The 20,979-nt window shown below is 41.5% G+C and overlaps 1 protein-coding gene across 3 annotated transcripts in view; it reads left to right on the top strand.

Moving 5' to 3' along the window:
- CIT (citron rho-interacting serine/threonine kinase) overlaps positions 1-20,979 on the top strand; it is a gene marked incomplete at both ends in the record, with an annotated part of 148,240 nt that overhangs the window by 24,598 nt on the left and 102,663 nt on the right. For 2 of the 3 annotated variants that reach the window (XM_084253331.1, XM_084253329.1), the window contains 4 exons: positions 1,389-1,531; positions 2,431-2,524; positions 7,969-8,172; positions 9,842-9,995. In XM_084253331.1, coding sequence (XP_084109457.1) covers positions 1,389-1,531; positions 2,431-2,524; positions 7,969-8,172; positions 9,842-9,995 — 595 coding nt within the window. The remainder of the gene's footprint in view (positions 1-1,388; positions 1,532-2,430; positions 2,525-7,968; positions 8,173-9,841; positions 9,996-20,979) is intronic. The other variant, XM_084253330.1, reaches the window with a different exon arrangement.

Raw genomic sequence — 20,979 nt, 5'->3', positions numbered from 1 at the left:
TCCTGGCTTCTCCCAGCACAGTGCCAGGTCCTCTGAGGACTTGGGTTTCCTTATCCTCACGCAGCGCTGCAAGGGAATTTGTCCTGTCCCCATTCTACAGATGAAATTGAATGTGAAGTCATTAGGCTGGAGTGTGAGGCCTCGCAGGCCACCAGTCACCCTCTTGTTGGATTTCATTTCCTTGGGGTAGAAGATTTTTTTTTGTTAATCAAATATTTTACCTGAGGCTACACTCTATATTCTTCCACATCTTTCTATGTATATACCAATGGGTGTAATGATTTGATTTTTCTCATAAAAAAGGGATTGTCCTTTAGCCTACAAGGGCTGCCACTTTATATTATCATGGACAGTTTTCCATGGTAGTGCGAATAGATTGAATCCATTCATTTTTAATATCTGCATCTCATCCCATCATTTAGATAGATATTTTAAGCAGTCTCTTATTGAGGGACATTTGGGTGATTTCCAGGATTTTTTTTTTAAAGATTTATTCATCCATGCATACAAGAACTGGGGTGTAGGCCAGAGGTGCGGGGGTGAGGGGGTGAGAGGATTCACCAGAGACAGAGCCGGGAACAGAATAGGCAGACTGACCGAAATACTCTGCTGAGGGGAGCAGCGGGCGAGTCAGGAGAGGTCTGCTGCGCCATGTGGGTAGCTCCCTAGCGGGGGATTGAACTCGTGCTGCAGTGGCTGCAGATAGCTTCATAGGTTGTATTTCAACCCCTTGCGCCACCAGGGAGGCCCCCAGGTTTTTTTTCCCGTTACAAACAGTGCTAGAGTGAATCTGTTTATTTAGTTACAAACTATAAGTTCCTACAAAATAAATTATCAGAAATGGAATTACTAGGTTAAGGGGCATATTATTTACATTTACATTTTTAATTTTTAAAATGTATTATTTTTTTCACATTTAAATTTTTAATAAGGACTGTCAAACTGATATTGGAAAAGATTGCGTCACATTTAGGGCTTGCCTCCTTCCTGCCTTCTGCTGGGTGCTGAGTGGAGTGCAAAGAAGATGCGAGAGGGTTTGTTACCCTCTAGGAATTTCCATCTCTGCTGTGTACCTGATCCTGGGGAATGTCTGGGATGTCAACTTGGGTAGTGGGTGGATTTAATTCAATTTTTCAAGCTTGCCTGGCAAACACTGTGCATGGTGTCTGCGACTAGTCTTTCATTATATTGATTCTCTTGGGTAATGGATGTGATTTCTTTAGGGCAGGGGCCTCATCCTACGTGACTTACAATATGTCTTACACATCTTCATTGCTTTGTGGAGACACTGTAATTATAACACGTCAGATGATATTTGAAGATCTAATTGAGACATTCAGGTTTTTTTGGGTGTGTGAAGAATTAATAATTTTGGCATTCTATAACAGATCATGGAATATCAGCCTGGAGGGGACTTGCTGTCACTTTTGAATAGATATGAGGACCAATTAGATGAAAACATGATTCAATTTTACCTGGCTGAACTGATTTTGGCTGTTCACAGTGTTCATCAGATGGGATATATACATCGGTAAGTGAGATGCTGGTGTATACTGAGAGTTCTTCTGTAGTACCCAAGAATTCCTGCAACAGAGTGCATGAAGCAATGATTTCAGTATCAAAATCATGTGCCAATCAATTTTTATATCCAGTCTTAACTATAACTGGCTGAAAGTAAATTTTCCAAGATGGCAGACATTTCAGCTTACCCATTCAGCAATGAAATTGATCTAGAATTATAATGATCTTATGTTTGCTAGTAAGATCTGCTAATATAGCTAAAAAGACCAGGGTCTCCTGCATGGGTTATTTAGGTTATATGATCGAAAAGCCAATTTGATTTGAAGAAAGAACTGGCCTACTACGTGGAAGTAGAAGACCATGCTGTTGTGTTTCTGATTGCACCTCTTGGTAATTTATAAAGATGTTCCAAAAATCCTTCACTGAAATGTGTTTCTTTATCGCCTCATCTGATGTTTTCTGTACCTGAGAATGTGGGAATGGGATGATACTTAGACCAGGAATCACACAATCTGCAATGGAGTTTTAGCTTTCCCATTAACTGGCTACATGAACTGAAGCAACCCCCCTTGCTTCTTTTGGCCTTAGTTTTCTTAATGTAAAAATGTGTGTCTCTAGAAGAAATAATCCATCTAATAACATGAATTTTTTCTCTTTCCTTGCCTTCTTGCCATCATTTTTCTTCCTTCCCTCTCCATTTCTCCTCCTCCTTCTCATCCTTGTTCTTTTTTTAAACTTAAGTTTGTTTTGCAAAATATATACTTATTATTTACATCCATCAATAGCGAGATCTAGATAGCAGAATACAGACCTTAAGATTCTTGGCGGAAATGAGACCCTAGGATAGCTGTTGCTTGCTGATTGTTTTGGAGAACCCAATACTAATTTGTGACCCTGATTTTCTTGTAGAGATATCAAACCTGAGAACATTCTCATTGACCGAATGGGACACATCAAGTTGGTAGATTTTGGATCAGCTGCTAAAATGAACTCAAATAAGACGGTAATAAAATGGAATAAGAATTCTTACTGGAGGTTATACTAAAAAATGTTCTGTGGTCTTACATAGGTTTAATAATATTTTGGAGACCTCCTCTGCCAGTATATTAAATGACTTGGTTTGGAAGAGGGATGGGAACACAGAGCTATTTTGCAGACTTACCTGACCTTGGCACTCTTGTAGATAATATCTGTTAATAGCTACAAAACATGTTTAGGAATATTTTAAAAGTTTGGTTGAAAAAAAAGGAAAATGCTTACTTTGTATTCCCCTTCATTTTCCTTGCTTGTCAGACTGCCTTCTATTATGTTATCTTTCTCACTTTAAAATGTTTTAACGAAATGTAACCTCTTTTATCTCAAATCCTCTACTTCCTATGCAACAAAATTGAAATTAATCACCAGAGCATTTGAACTAAATATCCTTAAGCATCAAGGACCAAGTGCTCAAAATGTCAATTCTAAGTCCTGGACCTTTGGTAAAAATCAAACTTTTCCATGTGCTAATTAGGAAGGCAGGAGGGTAGCTGTTGAGATCAAGAGTGAGAATTGCTTTAGGAAAAAGGGGACAAAGTGAAAAATAAAAATAGATTTAAAATATCTGCTGATAAAATTTGTGCATACTAAAATGTGAATTTTCCAGTTCACCATGCAAAAAAAATGGTGGGTCTAAGAGAAAAGTTGACTTAGATTTTAAGACTAATTTCACCATTGAACCACTTCGTGACTTGGCAGATCCTTGTGAACTTGACCTTTTATTCTTTCTCTAAAAATACTAATTCTAGTTAAAATGCAGAAATTTAGGAGGTTAGAGATGCTGCTACTCAAAATGCCCCCCCCCCCCCACCTCCCTGCAGCTCTGAGAGTAGAGTTTTTTCTATAAAGGGCAATATGTGAAAATTGCTTTTTCCCTCAAGTTCCTTGGAGGAAAGAGGGGTATTACTAGTTCTTTGTTATCTTGTCCCACCCTGGCTTCCCTGTCCTGCAGACCAGAGATCTACTTGGCATAATTTCCTTGGTGTCAGGCCCTTGAAAAAATAGGCTATCTCTGCCAATTTTTTTTTTTTTCAGATTATGAACTTATAATGTATTCCATTCCATTTCATTCCATTAAGAAATAGGTTATAGAATTAAAGCATTTTATTTTTGAAAAAAATTATGTGCATTTCAGAAATAAGCATGAAAACTTAAGAAATTCAATGGAACAAAGCACAGAAAAAATTTACGTAATGCAAAGTCTTATCTTCTAGCACTCAAAAACTGATAAATGTATTGCAGTAATGACCTTAATTAGCTCATGCATCTAGAAACAAATTGAAACATAAGTCTACAGTTTGATAATACAACCTCATCAAGATCGACAGTTTGGGTGGGCAATTCTTTGTTGTGGAGAGCTGTCCTGAATATTGTAGGTTGCTTAACTGCATCCCTGGTCTTTATCCACTAGATGCCAACAGCAATCTCCCCTGTAGTTGTAACAACCAAAAGTATTTCCAAGCATTGCCAAATGTTCCCTGGGAGGCAAAAATCACCGCTAGATCAGAACCACTGCAGTAGATTGAAATGTGTCAGAAAACTAATTAATTAGAGCTGAAAATATGTGTTTGCAATAGGAAAATCTATTCAGAACACTAGCAAAAGTCTCTGCTTGGCAAATAGGTGGGAGTTGGGAGGAAGACCCTGTCTCCTTGTGTGGCTTCACTATCTTCCCAGCCCTTGATGGAAAGACTCATATTCTTTGCAGATTTCTGTTTTTCAGTGTTTCAGACTGCCCTTTTCACTTTTAACTGTAGCAGCCTTCACTCCAGGTGGGCAACCTCCCTGAGGCACTCAGATATTTTTGCAGCTCAACCTCAACCCTTGATTATTTTGGTCAAGGAGACATGGCTCTCTGTTTTACATACTTGAGAATACTGTATCTTTTCTCTTTTTTGGAGAGCGAGTCTCCTCTCCTGAACTTTGTGCTTTTAGACCCAGAGATGACAAGCAGTACGAAGGAATTTTTAGCATTGTTTTAATCACAAAGAAAGCAAATAACCTGCACTTCAGATCAAGCTTGGATATGGAATTATAATTTGGATATGAAATTTGTATATGGAATTATAATTTTGGGGGTATTTTTGATCAATGGTAGTGAGCTAAAAATGTGGTTCCTTTAAATAGACAGCTTTATAGGCCAAAAGTAGGTTCTAGATGGATTTTTGGTATTCAAAATATGTTGCCTAAAATACAATATATGCTTACTGCCGTTAATCTGACCTACTTACCCCAAATCAACGAACCTTTCTCCTGCCACCCCCAAATATTATTTATGTATTTTGGACATTTATCAATTTGAGCTGTCCATCTTCCATTGTCTTTATTTCAGGCTTCTCACTCAGAATATTTTCGCTTTGAAATATTTTTGCTCGTAGACCTCAGTGGGCCCTACTGCCTGGGCACTGGGTGTTAAGCTGACTTGTGCCATTGACCAGCTGTGTGACTTAGTGTGTGTCACCCACTTCACTTTATTAGCCTCTCAAAGAATAGCCAACAGCTAACAGTCCAGCCTGTCTCACCGATTGTAAGGGGATTGTAAATAAAGAGCATGATAGCATGTTAAGTATAATCAGCTCCATTTAGCAGTGGGAAACCCATTGGAGAGAGCCCTTCGGAGATTTATGTACAAGTGTAAAAATTGTGTTTCTTTTCCTCAACAGAACAACAGAGGGAGAGTCATTTCCCCCTGTTTCTGCAGGTGTACTTTTATGTCCAGTTCAGTGGGAACATTAGGTCAAAATAGTTTTATGTTCCAGCATTTTATGGGAAGGGGATTGGGAAGATGAGACTGGTTTTCTTACCTTCTTCTTATATGCTTTTATCTGTAAGAGTCAGTGGGTAATCCCTTTTTTTTCTTTCTTTTTTTTTTAACCCCTCTTTGTCCCAAAGTATGGGAGACCCTTCTGTCTCATTGTCTCCTCCTGAACTGGTGTATACTCTTAAAATTAGTTAAGGCTTAGTTATGGGGTGGGTCCTGTATGCAGGCTGGGTGCCTCAGAGACATCCCACTATCACATCTCACTGCCATGAATTGCTACCAGAGGAGAGTGAAAGCATCTTGCACAATCCTCATTAGGACATGGGAGATAATCTGTGAAACAGATTTAATGTGCTTGGAGGTCAGTAACTGCTGGAGGCCTAGTAGCCATTAGTTGTCATTAAAATCCTGTTGTTAATTACCAACAAGTACTGTAGAACCTTTTATGGGTTTTCTAGTCTAATAAAATTTAGAACATTACAAAGTGGTTAGACATAAATGTAGAATCACATATCTGTTCTGGGGGCAAGAATTAGTTGGGGAGTTACCTCACTGTCTTTGTTGAGTCTAATATTAGTTTGAGAGTGAGGCATTGACAGCTTGTAGTCTGCAGCTAGGACATGCTGATAAACCTGACCCAGGCAGGTTCCTTTGAATTTTTCAGGTGGGAACAAGCAACCTAGCCTTGTGAGCTGCAAATAGGACAGCTGATTATCCTCAAATAGTCAAGCCTGATGATAAAAGAAATCCAACAAGTGCAAATGATGCATATTAGACAGCTGTGTGTTAATAGTCCTGCAAGGTAATTAGCGTAATTAGGCATAAAGGGTAAGCATTTAATCAGCGATACAGTGACATTACCAATGCCTAGTCAAACAAAGATTTTTTTTTTTTCTCTTATTTGGCTTTTTAAAAAATAGCTACTGATCACTGTCACTGTTGAGGTGTTTTTTTGTTTTTGGGTTTTTTTTTTGTTTTTTTACCAAAACCCTGTAGTTTACTGCTAATGCTATTCTGAAGCCATTAAGAAAGATAGCATCTTAGCTTAGATTGCCCAGCATCAAGTCTTCCCCTCAACTTAAGCCATTTTCTATTCTCAAGCTTACGGCGTCTGTCATTCTATCTTAGACTATTTTCTCCTTCTCCCCACTTCTGTCCATCAGTATAGGCCAGTGGGTTCCTGGCTGCTGTGACCATGTAGCTTTCCCAAATGGGTGCTTTCAGTGGAAATCCTATTGCCCAAAGTGATGGATGGCTGGTGTCAGGAATTAAGTGTCACAGTGCTTTCCGAGTTTAGGCTTTGGAAAAACCTGGTTGGGTTTGAGGGAAGAGAAGTAGGGAGGATGAATCTGTTTGCTATAACAGTGGGTTTTGGTGACAGACGAATGAACAAGATGCAAGCCAGAGCTGGGAGAGCTCAAGTCTTCATCTCTGGAGCAGGGAGACCTCCCAGGGTCCCCTCCAAATGTTCGCTTTCCTCCCAATTCACAGTCAAATCAAAAGAAAGTGAATTGACTATTTTGGTATAAATCCCAGCCTTAAAGCTGTATGACCATTCCAATAAAATCTCCACTGACTGAAGGGTACTCAACACCCTTTAATGGGGAGGAAGTACTTCAGCACCACGTGACTGTCAGTGTGTGAGAAACCATTCAGATGTGGATGTGGGGTGACTGAGCAGCTGGTCAGCACAGCATGTGACCATCACACCCTCTCTGTTTTGATGGGGAAGAACATTAGCGAGATGATCCTTAGACTTCAAACTTCATGACTCGCTGAAACTTCAAAAACTTTTTGAAAAACAAAAGGGTTGCCACTTATTAGGTTGCCCAGTAAGGGGAGGGTGCCGGAAGGGCAGAAAACCTACTTCTGTCATCAGCATTCTTTGAAGAAACAGGACATTTAAACACTGAAACAGAAGGACAACTTCTTAGCAAAAGGTATAGTTCTTTGCATGGAATATAATAGCTTTATAGAAAGACCTAAGTTGTCCTAATCTTTCTTGGCCAAGTTCAGTTGCTTGGCCATTGGATTGGAGGACCCTGGGTCTCTGAACAGTGGGGAGGGATCTGCAGGAACAGGAGTGGGGTGGGGGGTCGCTGAGGAAAATGAGCTCATTAACATATGGTCTTGGGTGGAAGTTATTTATCTTGTCTTGCCCTGTGGGTGGGCTCTAGTAACAATATTGATTCTAGATATTTAAACTTGAGATAATCTCAACACGTTTCTAACACTGGCTTGCTAGCTAGCTGCCAGCTTTTTTCAATAATGGATAGGTTGACCTTCTAAATTCATCTCTAGGATTTATTATCATTTTGCTATTTTTTTTATGTAAGAGAGCTTCTGCCCCATTGTAACATGTTTCAGGAAAGATATCTTCCTTTCCAGGAGTATACCCAGTATACCAGTTGTGTAACCAAAGGGTATATATGTCATTGACTTGTTGATTTGGCTTTGGATGATATATCATGTGCTTTTTTTTTTAATTAGTAAACTTTTGCATTTCCTGACAGTGTGCCACTTGACAGAGGTTTAAGTGCCTAGGAGAGTAGTAATCAGCAGCAAGTAGCTTGTGTCTGAAATGAAGCTGTTGGCAGCTACTCGAGGGTCATTGAAAGTTTGTTGTGCTCATTTTATTTACGGGTTTCCAGGTGAATGCCAAACTCCCAATTGGGACTCCGGATTACATGGCGCCCGAGGTGCTGACTGTGATGAATGGGGATGGAAAGGGCGTCTATGGGCTGGACTGTGACTGGTGGTCGGTGGGAGTGATCACTTATGAGATGGTTTATGGAAGGTCCCCGTTCACTGAGGGGACCTCGGCCAGAACCTTCAGCAACATCATGAATTTCCAGGTAAAGAGCTGTGAGTGGATTTCCAAGTCATTGAAAAATGGTATTGAAAAATTGTGTGAATGAACATTTGTGTAAACTGGCGGTATTGGATGATAATAACAATAGCAAATACTCACATAGCCCTTTCTTGGTGCCAAAAGCTGCCCCAGACACTCTATTAATTGTATTTCATTGACTTTCAGCTGCCAGGAACTGTAAGCCTACGCTGTTGTTTTATGTACCATTAAAAAAGAAACACTGAGCCAATCAATGTGTGATTTCGTTGATTAGAAAATACATTTTGATTTCAGTGCTGATAAATGTGAATGTGAATCTTCACATTGATGAAATATAGTCTATTATCTCAATTAATGCTCAAACAACCCTGTGAAGTAGATATTATTCTCATTTTTTTTTAAAGATTTATTGATTTATGCATACAAGAACTGGGGGATGAGGTGATTCACCAGGGACAGAGTGGGGAGCAGAATAGGCAGAGTGAATGAAATACACTGCTGAGGGGAGCAGCAGGCGAGTCAGGAGAGTTCTGCTGCGCCATGTGAGTAGCACCCTGGCCGGCCGGGGATCGAACTTGTGCAGCACTGGCTAGCGATAACTAGATAGTGCTGTCTTTAACCCCTGCACCACCAGAAGGTCCCTTTTCTCATCTTATAAATGAGGAGACCAAGGCAAGGGTAGTTAAGTAACTTGCCCCAAATAATAAGGGCAAACTAATTTTGAAGCCCATGGTGTTGATGTTATGCTATACTGCTGCTTAGTACTACTAGCTATTGAATATGATAGTAGATTTGAATGAACACATGAATAATATATATGGGAAAATATATATATAAAGTAGAATTAAAACTATTTTTGAATAACTCTGCTTTCTACTATATTAAGCCCATTTCTGAAGGATTGGATAAAGATGTATGTTTTATTTTCAGCCAGAGGAAAAAAAGATATTTGTATCTCTCCCAATTTTATCTTTCTAAAGTGCTTAATACTGTTTTTTTATGTATTATGTATACATATTTTAACATATGTGTATTATTTGTTATCCTTGTCACCTCTTGAGTTAGTTTCCCCTTATATGATTCTTGGGGCTCATTTATTCCCTTTTCAATCCACTACCTCAGTAACGAGTGCATTGCACCAGGTACTGGCAGATACCAGGTTCACAATGATTGCCAAGAAGGCGAAGGCTCCCTCTGCCTTGAATTCCACCATCACACAGAAGTCAAAATTCATTGTGCATCTGCAGAGGTAGAATACAGGAGCATGTGGAGGGAGTGAGAGGGTAGAAGAGGTAGGTGCGGAAGGCAAGGCGGGTTGGGCAGGGTGTTTCCAGGCAGAGAGAAGAGAGTGATTTGTTCAGGCAGCTTTAAATAGCTCATCATTGTTGCCCAGCCAGGAGCAAGATGGGGAGTACAGCGAGATGAGACAGGAGAGGGGCGCAAGGTCAAGTCAGGAGGGGTATGGAGCCCCTGCAAGGGAACTAAGTCTTTTGATGTGAACAGATCATTTATTTTGAGAACATGCCTTTGATTCAAAGTGAAGAGGACAGAAAACTCCCTTCTTTAAAAAAAGTAAGAAATGAACTTGCACATATGAAAAATACCTTCTTAACTTTCAGACCCGAGAAGCTAAATTTGCTAAAGAAATAATTATTTTATTTTTTTTGGAATAGCGCTTTTTGAAGTTTCCGGATGACCCCAAAATCAGCAGTGAATTACTTGATCTGATTCAAAGTTTGTTATGTGGCCAGAGAGAGAGACTGAAGTTTGAAGGCCTTTGCTGTCATCCCTTCTTCTCTAAGATTGACTGGAAAAACATTCGTAACTGTAAGTAGAGTTCCTTTGATTATAAGAAACACTTAAGAATGATCTGAAATTCTCTTACCCCACAGAAGCTGGTCTAAATGATATAAATAAAGGCTCTCATTATCTACAGGAATATAAAAGGCTAGTGATATAACTGTCTTTGAGTAAAAATTCTACGTTAAAATTGCTGGCCTAGAACTGCCGTTTTTCACTTATCAAACTGTGTTTATGTGACCTTTTGCGTATTACCCCTCAATAAGTTTGAGGTACAGATTGATGGAATTGGAAGGCTGTCACTTGGTTTGGCAGTGTTTTTTCTTTCTTGTGTGTGTAGAAGAGTTGGAGTGTAGGCTGGTGGTGCTGGGGGTGTGTGCATGTGAGAGGATTCACTAGAGAGAGAGTGGGGAGCAGAACAGGCAGATCGACAGACATACACTGCTAGCGGGAGTGTTACAGGACAGGGAGGGGGCACTCCAAAACCCTCAAACCTACCCGCTCTAAATAGATTCTGCCATCCACTGCATCAAGACAAAACATACTCCAGTGTGTAAGACCTTCAGTGGAAAGAAACTTTAATACAATTAGTGTGCAATACAGAAAAGGGGAAGAACATAGTTTTCAAATCAAGCACCCAAAGTTACCCATCCCTTTGTGGGTAAATGCGCAGCCAAACAAGTTTGGCCCAAAGCAGGGCTTCTGAGGTTGGAAAGCCTGCCACAAGTCTAAGGTATCTCCTGGTGGGGACCCATAGAAAAGGGTCAGAAGCAGCCAGACAAGTCTGGAAGGAAAAAATAAAAATCAAAATCAAGATAAATGCTGCCATTGTCAGCCTCCCCATGAGTCTCTCACCCATGTCTATCTCACCCAGTCCAGGACCAAAAAAGCAAGTGCAGCTTCTTCACATGTCTCTCTGCTCCATGTGCCTCCTCCAGGTCTCCTTCTGGCCCCCCATCATGCTCCCTTCCTTCCCCAGTCTCCTCTTCAGCTTCTTCTCCTCCCTGTTCAGCTCCACCCTCCCTTGGGGGGGGGGCAGGGAACCTGGAACCTCCCCCTTTTCAGGGGACCACCCTGTTACAGGAGCAGTGGGCAAAACAGGAGAGGTCTGCTGATCCATATGTGGGTTAGCTCCCTGGCTGGGGATTGAACTAAGGCCACAGAGGTAATAGTGGTGAGACTTAACCTCTATGCTACCAGGGAGACCCGAAACAGGGTTTTTTCCCAGAGGAGAAATTGGACCTAGGTATTTCCCTGGTGGTTTAGGGGAAAGACTCAGTGTAGGCAGTGTGCCCAGGATGCTCTGCTAATGGCCAAGCTTGCAAAAAACTATAGACATCTCTCTGTGTTTATTTGCTTCTCTCTAAAACATTTGACATGCAAAACCTATAATGCACATTCAATAGATCCGTTCATACAACACTTTGTAGTCAACAAACTAAATTTGTACAAAGTACAAATTTGTACTTTGTACAAATTGAGTACAAAGACTTGATTTATTATCCACAAAGCTAAAATGGTTGTTTTACTTACAAACTGATTTTTTTTCAAATTGTTTTTAGTCTTGAATTTTCTATTGATTAAATGTTACCTAATGACCTGACCCAATAGTTAGCATAGATTGGAGCTAATGGGAAAGCAGCTGGCCTGTTTGAGTATGTGTTTTATTTTCAGTGATGGGGTTAAGTGGAACCCACTTCTGGGTGTCAAAAACCAGGCTTCTGGTTAGAACTCTGTTGGCATTATTACCTTGGGCACCTTCAGCTGGCAAACTTGAGTCCAGTCAAGATCCAGTACAGTCCATTTGAAAGCCATTTTGATCATTTCTCTAACCTCCCGCCAAAATATCGAAACCACATTTCTATGAAGCTGTCCTGACAATTCTGCTTTCTTCTGATAGCCACATTGCTCAGCTTTTTTTTTTTTTTTTAAATTTTTCGGCATCCCCCACCCCCGCCCTATCTTCAAGGATTAGTTTTTAATTAGTGGTATTTTCACTGCAGTCTTCCTTTCTTTGCCCTTAGAAAGATTTGATGCAATTTCTTTTAAATACAGTTCAAGTACTTAATCTTCCCTTGCTTTGCCTTTTTATCTCGCTGTAATCTCCTTGAGTGAGCAGTGAATTATTTTTTTTTATGCATGCCCTTGTTGATTATGCCTAACAACTATCTCCACTCGAGTAAATCAATGAGTGGTGATTAAGTCCCCAGGTAACTTTATTTTGCGTTTTGGTAAACCTTGATGCTGTTTTGGCAGTCTCCTCAGATTTTGTTCTAGTCTTTTCCTTCCATGCTGTTGATAGGTCTTAGACTAGCTGGGCTTCCAGGTGTATTGCTCTGTAAACGATGCAGAGCCCTTAGGCACACCCGTCAGCATCAGCATCGAATGTGGCCCACGACTCCACCATGAGGCCTGTCTTATTTTCACCTCCTTACTTTTTTCTGTAACCTTTTTTTTTTTTTTTAAAGAGGCATGAATTTCTATTTATTTATTTGTTTGTTTGTTTGTTTATACATGCACTGGGTACAGTCAGAAGCGCGGGAGGGTGAGAGAATTCACCAGAGCCAGAGCGGGGAGCAGAGCAGGCAGAAGGACCGAAGTACACTGCTGAGGGGAGCAGCGGGCGGCAGGAGAGGTCTGCGCGCCATGTGGGACCCTCCTGCGGTGGCTGGGGAGCAGCCGGGGATCGAACCGGCGCCGCAGAGGCCGCAGAGGCTTCGCAACCCAGTGCTCAACCGCTGCGCCACTGGGGAGGCCCTGTAACCTTTTTTTTTAAATCAAGCTAATATTAGTTTAGAACACTGTACATGATTTAGGGGAGTAGGTTCACCCCACTTCAGATGTGCGTTTACCACGCCACACCACACCCACCACCAAAGCATTGATAGTCAGTCTACCCTGAGGTCTGTCTTCCGGAAGGTCAGGGTTATCTTTGGGATGAGATACTTTTGATTACTCATTGTAGTCAGTGTAGTCTAGGCCGCCTTCACATTAACTCACACCATGCCCTTCAGTGGCTGTCTGCTTAACTAAAAGTAGCCATTTGTTTTTTCCTTAGCTTAACACCTGCTCTCCCCACCCCCCTCCCCATTCCATTCTGGTCAGGGAATTCTCATTCAACTGAATTTTGATTTTTTTTTTTTTAAGGGAAAACTATATGTGTAAGATTATAGCATCGTTTCATATACATATATATGGAAATAATTACTACAAAGTAATTAACATCTCTTCCCTTACTTACCTTTTTCTTTTTTTGTAATGAGAGCAGCTGAAATATATTCTCTAAGCAGCCTACTAGCATTATTAACTTCTAGCATTATTATGATAGTCATCACACTGTACATTAACTCTCCAGATTTATCATCCCAACGTTTTTTCAACTTCACACTCTTTGACCCACATCTCCCCATTTCCATTACCTCCCCACTCCAGGTAACCTCTGTTCTACTTCCTGCTTCTATGTATATAACTCATTTAAGATTTCACATACAGGGCCATCCTGGTGGTGCAGGGGTTAAAGTCTCAGTGTTAGCAAGCTGTCACCAGCCACTGTGGCATGAGTTTGAACCCTAGCCAAGGAGCTAACCCACATATGGCACAGCAGACCTCCTGTCTTGCCCGCTGCTCCCCTCAGCAGTGTATTTCAGTAGATCTGCCTGTGCTACTCCCCACTCTGTCTCTCACCTCCTGCACCTCTGGCCTACACCCCAGTTCTTATATACATAAATAAAATGAAGTAAATCTTTAGGAAAAAAATTAAAAAAAAAGATTTCACATACAGGTGAGATCATGCAGTTCTTTTCTTTTTCTGTCTGGCTTATTTCACTTAGCATAATGGCCTCCAGGTTCATCCATGTTTTTTGCAAATGGCAGGATTTCCTTCTTGTTTAAGGCTGAGTAAACATTCCTTTGTATGCGCAGTCATGTGTTACTCAATAACGTTTTGGTTGATGATGAACCACATATAAAATGGTGTCCCTAGCAGGCTCCCCTGTACAGCATGGTTGGTGAGCACGCTTAACTGCCCAGGTGGGGTAGTTACTTACTGTGGTGTTTGCATAGTGACTAGAGTCCCTAGTGTTGCTTTTCTCAGGATGTACTCCTCTCTTTCTGCTCATCCACTCACAGACACTGGGTTGTTTCCATATCTTGGCCTTTGTAAGTAATGTTGTCATGACTATTGGAGTCCAGACACCTCTTTTGAGGTCTTGATTTCATTTTCTTTGGTGCTCTATCCAGAAGAGGAATGACTGGATCCAATGGTAATTTGATTTTTAGTTTTTTTTTTTTTTTTTTTTTCCAGTAAATGCCATACTGTTTTCCATGGTGGTGGCACCAATTTACAATCCCACCAACAGGGTTACCTTTCCTCCACTTATTTGCCAACACTTGTTGTTTCTTGACTCTCTGATCATAGTCATTCTAACAGGCATGAGATGATACTGCTTTGTGGTTTTGATCTGCATTTCCCACATGACTAGTGATGTTTTCCATCTTTTTATGTACTTGTTGGCTACTTGTATGTCCTCTCTGGAAAGTTGTCTTCCTGGGTCCTTTGCCCTGGATTCTGATTCTTAAAACTCTTGATGGTTTTTATTGACTTCTAACTCCTAGCATAGTGGCCTTGAAAAGTCATGAAATATGTTTGCTTTGATATTTTTTCTCTTAATTTTAATAAGCCTTTTACTTTGAAATAATATTAGATTTATAGAAAAATTGCAAAGATAGTACAGAGAGTTCCTATATACCCTTCTTTCAGTTTCTTATGTAACTGTCTTATATAACTGTCACATTTGTCAAAACTAAGGTTAATATTGGTACATTACTATCAATTAAACTTCAGATTTTATTTGGATTTCATCAGTTTTCCCACTCGTGTCCTTTTTTCTGTGCCAGGACTCAATCTAGGGTACCATATTGCAATTAAAGCATTTGCAGTTGAAGGGACTAATCCTGGCAGAGATGCTTCGTGTAGCTTAGCCAGTGGCTGAATCTTCATGCTAAATCTCTTTTTCTGGAGGTTCTGTGGCCTCCCTTTCTATGCAGACAGCCATGGTGTTAGTTTCAGCGTCTCCTAGCAGATTTTTTTGGCTTTCACCAACCTCTGATCTCTGCAGATTGAAAATATTGTTGGGCTCTATGCCACTTGAACTATTTTCCAAGTAGGTAATGCTAACCAACATAAATTATGTCCTGTTTTTCATAATTACACGTTGAGTGACTTTCATCAACCCAAACACTTAAAATCATTGTTTCCTGAGTTTATGGTTTCTGCTTAAATACTTTGTGGTTCCAGGCTGTTGACCACTTCCACTTGCCACACACGAGATTGTCCCTTGTGAAAGCAACATTAGCCTCTCTGCTGTGTCATCCCTAATTCTTTTTCTTGTTGTAACCCATGAAAGGAAGTACTGCTTAACACAGCAGGTAATCATCTTCTAAAACTCATTATCTCAAGGGGTGGTCCCGGCAGGATATATAAATGCAGTTTAAGAGGGATCTGGACAGATTTATGAATGACAGAAGTGGGAGTGGCTACTGAGAGAAATTAGGACCTGCTTTGGTTTTGACATTGAGGTCCAAGGAGCATCTTTGCCGTCTCCTGAGTCTTGCCTCTTGCGGTTGCTGTGGGCAACACCACATCATCAGGGAACCTGACCCAGTTCAGGAATACTTATTCTCCCAGCAGGTCAAAAACCATGGTGAGTTACTGTCATATTCATGGGTCATCAGATATCCACTACCCTGATGTTTCATTCTTAGCCTCATACAGTCAAGTGTTAGGTGGAATTTTCAGCTGTTTATTATTATCATTATTTCAAACCTGCTTTTCAAGTGTCAGTAGGAGACTTCTTAAGTACTAAATGCCCTGGGTTGTTCGATTCTGGTGATGACTCAGATATTGGGCAGGTGTCTGGTTGTACCAGCCTGATTTTCTAGACTTCTAAGAAGCTAAAACCAATGAGAGCTCCTCTTCCTTGTTTTTGGGGTTGCATTTACCTTTCCCACCATCACACATCTGGTCCTGTCGATGGGAAAACTTTGCTCTCTGGTTTGTCTTCTGGCAACATCTTTTTAATATCTTCCCTCAAAAGCTTAGTGATGTCAACGGAACCGGTGTGCTTGCACCTTTCATCTAAGACCGCAATGTCTCAACAGTGAGGAATGCACAGTGCAAGTGCTGATTATAGCTTCCTTCCCAGAGCATCTATGGCTAATGTGCTGGAGAACTAGAGAACTTGTTATTGTCTGTCATTAATGACAAAGACCTTTTCTCTTGCAGGACCTTTCTCTCACCATTCTCTGAAAGGCACATTCTCATAAAACTGTTCTCAGCTTTCAAGTCCTTCACATTTGTTAGCAAGGAGAGTGTTTCATTTTGATCTGGTGGTGACTCAGTGGTGATGATGAACACTGAGATTGTTGCCTGCCAAATAGGTCTCCTTTCTGTTCTGATGATCATTATTTGCTATCTGGCCCTGGATAGACAGAGTGAAATTGCAAGTGCATAATCCTGTGGTTGTGCAATAAGCCTGAGGGATGTTGGCCTTTGGTACAGAGGGATGGCACTCTCTGGCTTCCTGTCTTGGGTGAAATTCTTACTTATTGTGTGCAGGAATAAGCCTGTATCTTACTGGGTATTTTGCTCCTTCAGTATGATAGGAAATACTGGTTAAGTGTTACTTGCACCTATTCTGTGTCAAATGTTAGGTAGTTAAGCACACTATATTACTCAAAGAAATTCTGTCAGAAATAAGGCTTATTATATCCCTTTTACAGACGTGGACACTGGTAACCTCGCCCAGTTCATGTAGTTAAGTGAGGTCTGATTTAGGTTGGGGTCGTTCCATGTATGTCCGTTTCTGATGAGCTGTGCTTGCTTTTTCCCAAATGAAAACCCCTCATGGTTTTACCGTGAATATTTCCCCCATTTATAGCATTCTGCTTTTAGAATAGAGTTGTCTCAATGACTTGTGTGGTATGTGTGTATGTTTGGGTTTGTTTTGGGCCTTTTAAAATTCTGCCTGTTGGGGAGTTCCTATTATGTGAGTAGGCATTTGGCTCTGATTTGTTTTCTAAGCTAGTTCGAGAAAGATGGTATATGTACATTTCTGTGAGCCTTGGATGGCCCTTAAATCTACCTCCGGCCAGTCAGAGGCCCACCCAGTCACTCAGGGCAGAAGGAAGTGAGGAGTGGAGGAGGGGCTCTTTGGAGGGTCAGCATGAGGAAAAGGAGGGTAGAAAGGTGGCTGCTGTAACAGTGATGGCAGAAACCCAACCTCCCTGTGGGAGCATGTGGGTGCCTCCTGCCGCAACATCAGGAAGGAGTAATGAAGAGATGGAGTTAGTCGCTCTGGGAGTTTCTTATGGGCCAGGCCAGTGAATACTTATGTATCTCCTGGGGGCTGTTCTGTTTTTAGACAATAAGTGATTGATAGGAGAAAATAGGCTAAAAAGAGCTAGATGTTTTTGAATTAAGATTATAGGATTTTCCCCTCTAGCCTGAATTTGGAAGCTGTAGCCAAAGATGTGAAAACTGTGATCTTAGACTTTTTTTTTCCCAAGAAAAATCGAGTTGGCTTATTTTAGAGATAATTGCAATGTTAAAAGGATAAAAATAAACAAATGTAGAATTCTGGGTGAAGGGAGTATCAGGGTAAGGAAGTAAAGTCGGGGCTAAGGCAGAACCAAACAGTCTCTGTCAGGGTGCTAGAGATGGACTCAGGGCTCCGCCTTCTAGTGGCTGAAGCAAAATGGAGAACATAACTCATCACAGAGTCTCGTCCCAGGAGAAAGCAGCCGGGGTGCTTGGCTCAGAAAAGATCTGCTTTTCTGGGTAATGATTCCTGAGGAACCTCACAACTGGGTTCCCCATGAATGAGGCCTCTTGTGCCTGGTAGACCACATCTCACCAGTACCTGTCATGATTTCCAGATGGCTGCTTCTTACAGTGCCACACCAGCCAGTGGTCAGTGCTGAATTCCAGTTTGATGCACCAATTCTAAATGAGATCAGTTGATACCTTTTCTGGTGGAAGACGGAAAACAGGCAATGAGTTTGTTAAGGGAGCCCGTAAATGGAAGTTTTCAACCCTTAAATCCTCACTTGCCAGAAAACATCAAACTGATTTTTAGAACCAAGCAAAGAGCTAAATGATTTGGCCAACAATTCAAAATTATATTAAACATCTGGGACTGTATTCAGCAGCCAACTTTCTAGTCAATTCTATGAAGTGTGGTGATTGCATTTATGCTCATTTTCTGAAAGCGCAGTTGGCTAGAACCAAAGAGTTTGGTTGGCAGGAGTCAAAGGAAGTAAAGTCTAGGGACAGAGTAGGGGGGCCAGGTGGTGAGGGAGTGAGGGCTTGGGCACAATTGTCATTGTCTCACATCAAAGAAAACAGATGTGGCCAGCTCCACTGATCCTGGTGATGCAAAGACAAGGACACCACTGGACATCACGGCTTTGGCACCTTGGGGTCTAGACTACCCTCCCTCATTTTCGAAATTCCCATTAACAAAGGACACACACAAAGAACTGATAGCCGGGTGGGGGCCAAAATATCCATTTTTATTTTTGGCAAGACAGGTGCTTAATAGAGCCTTGGATGCAGGACTCTGGCCAATGCACCCACCCTGCCAGCCAGAGAAGGGCGGCCTTCCTGCATGGACATGGAGGCCTCCCCGCCGAGGTCCTGATGGAGATGGGATGGGCGAGAGTGGTGGGTGACTGAGCCGCTGGCAAGTGTGGACACAGGCAGTGACACGGGAAGTGTCAGACCTTGTTGGTGCGTTCAGAGCACGGGAACCCTGACTTTTAGTAGACACAGGCCAGTGAATGTCCAGCCCTGGTGGGTCAGCGTAGCCTCCCAGGGTCAGGAGTGAGTTAAAGGATGAGACTAGACATGTTTATTTGACTCATGTGTCTCATGGGTTGAAGGAGTCCCAAGAGGAAGCTCCTTAGACCAGGAAAGGATTGGGGACAAAACACAAAACACTTTCTCACAAGTGGAAACAGCTTTATTGAGGGATAACAGACATAATAAATGCATGTATTTTAAGTGTCTATTTTGGCAAGTGTTAACTTACATACACACACACGCACGCACGCACGCACGCACGCCCCCCCCCCCCCCAGCTCCTTACTATCTCTCCCCATCCTTTCCCTTGTCCCCAGGCAGACAGATCTGCCCTCTGTCGCTGTAGTTTAGTTTGTTTTTTCTGAGCTTTATATAAATCAAGTCATATAATATCTATTTATTTTGTCTGACTTCTTCCATTCAACATAATTATTCTGAGAGTCATCTGTGTCATAACATGTGCTATCTATTGCCTTCCTTTTTATTGCGAAGTAGCAGTGCTTGTATAGCTAGCTCACAGCCGTTTTCTTCAGTTTGGTTTGTTTTTAGACTTTTGGGTTGTTTCCTTTTTCACCTTTTGAAATAAAGCTGTGGGGTTTTTGTTTTTTTTGTTTTGTTTTGTTTTTTAAATAAGCATTGAATTTTATTTTTGTGTAGAAGAACTGGGATATAAGCTAGAGAGGATTCGCCAGAGACAGCGGGGAGCAGAACAGGCAGATCTACTGAAATAAACTGCTGAGGGGAGCAGCGGATGAGACAGTAGTCTGCTGTACCATGCGGGTAGCTACCTGGCTGGGGATCGAACTCAGGCTGTAGAGGTGACAGTGCTGAGACTTAACCCCTAGACCACCGGGGAGGCCCTGAAATAAAGCTTCTGAGTGTGGCCTCCTGCAGGCGTCGATGACTACATGTGTCCATTCCTCTTAAGTGTCCCAGTGTGGATTGTGTAGTTGGTGTAGGCTTATTTTTAAGAAACCACCAAACTTTTTCAAAGTAGTTGCACCATCTTACATTTCACTGAAGATGCGTGAATGGTCTAGTTCCTGCACGTGGTGCCAACACTCCAACAGTTGATGTGGAGTCACTCATATCTTGGGATATATAGTCAGCTGTGGAGAGAGGCTTTCTTTTTTTTTAATTAAGAAGTTCTAAATGTGTGTGCATACACACCCCCCCCACACACACACACACATACAGCTGCACCTTGGCGACATTGCAGGTAGGATCCAGACCACCTCAGTAAGTCCACAACTTTTTTTGGTTTCCCAGTGCTTATTCACTTCTGTTTACACTGCATTGTTGCCTGTTAAGAGTGCAATAGTTTTATGGCTATAAACAATGAACACAATTAAATGTGACACAGACATACAAAGTGAGCTTACGCTGTTGGAAAGACAGTGTCAGCAGTCTTGCTGTGCTCAGGGTGGCCACAAACCTTCAATATACAAAAAAAATGCAACATCTGTGAAGTGGAATAAAGCGTAGCACAGTGCCACAGGGTGTGCCTCTGTGTGTATGTGTCCGTCCGCCCCTCAGTAGAGGACATGTAGTGGTGGTTTCGTATTTGCTCTTCCAGCCCCTGTGAACTAGAACTAGAAGCCCCAAAAGCCAAAAGTAGAATCTGATGTGGCTTTTTTCTGGCAAGAATTTCTAGTAGAAGGGCTTCTTCTGGCCTAAAATGGGATCATGTGAGCATCTAAAAGGTTGCAGTTCCGTGCTCGCTTCGGCAGCACATATACTAAAAGGTTGCAGTTCCTTGAAACACATCAAATATATAAAAATTCACGAGTTCATAATGATGTTGCACAAGAAATCTCCTTGGTCACTTCTGGAGGTTGCTGAGGTCCCCCTCCTCCAACTCATTACTCCACATATTGATAAATTTAGTGCAGGAACCGTGCATTTATCCTGCCTTCCTATTTCAACTGTATTCCAGGGTCATGGAATTGTTGATGTGCTAAGAAGTGTAGACAGGATGATGAAATTAAAAAACGACCACTTTGTAATCCTTAATGAAGCAGCAGCTCTAGGCAGTGATTATCATTCTGAAAACATTAAGTAAAAGATTAGGGGGAACTTTGTGCTGCGGGGCGTTGGCCTGAGATCATCAGAGCCATGGATCCTCCATATTGTCGCAGAGAAGGGAGACGT

The sequence above is a fragment of the Talpa europaea genome (assembly GCF_964194135.1).
Source record: "Talpa europaea genome assembly, chromosome: 14".
Lineage (NCBI taxonomy): Eukaryota > Metazoa > Chordata > Mammalia > Eulipotyphla > Talpidae > Talpa > Talpa europaea.
This window is presented reverse-complemented; position numbering and strand designations above follow the sequence as displayed.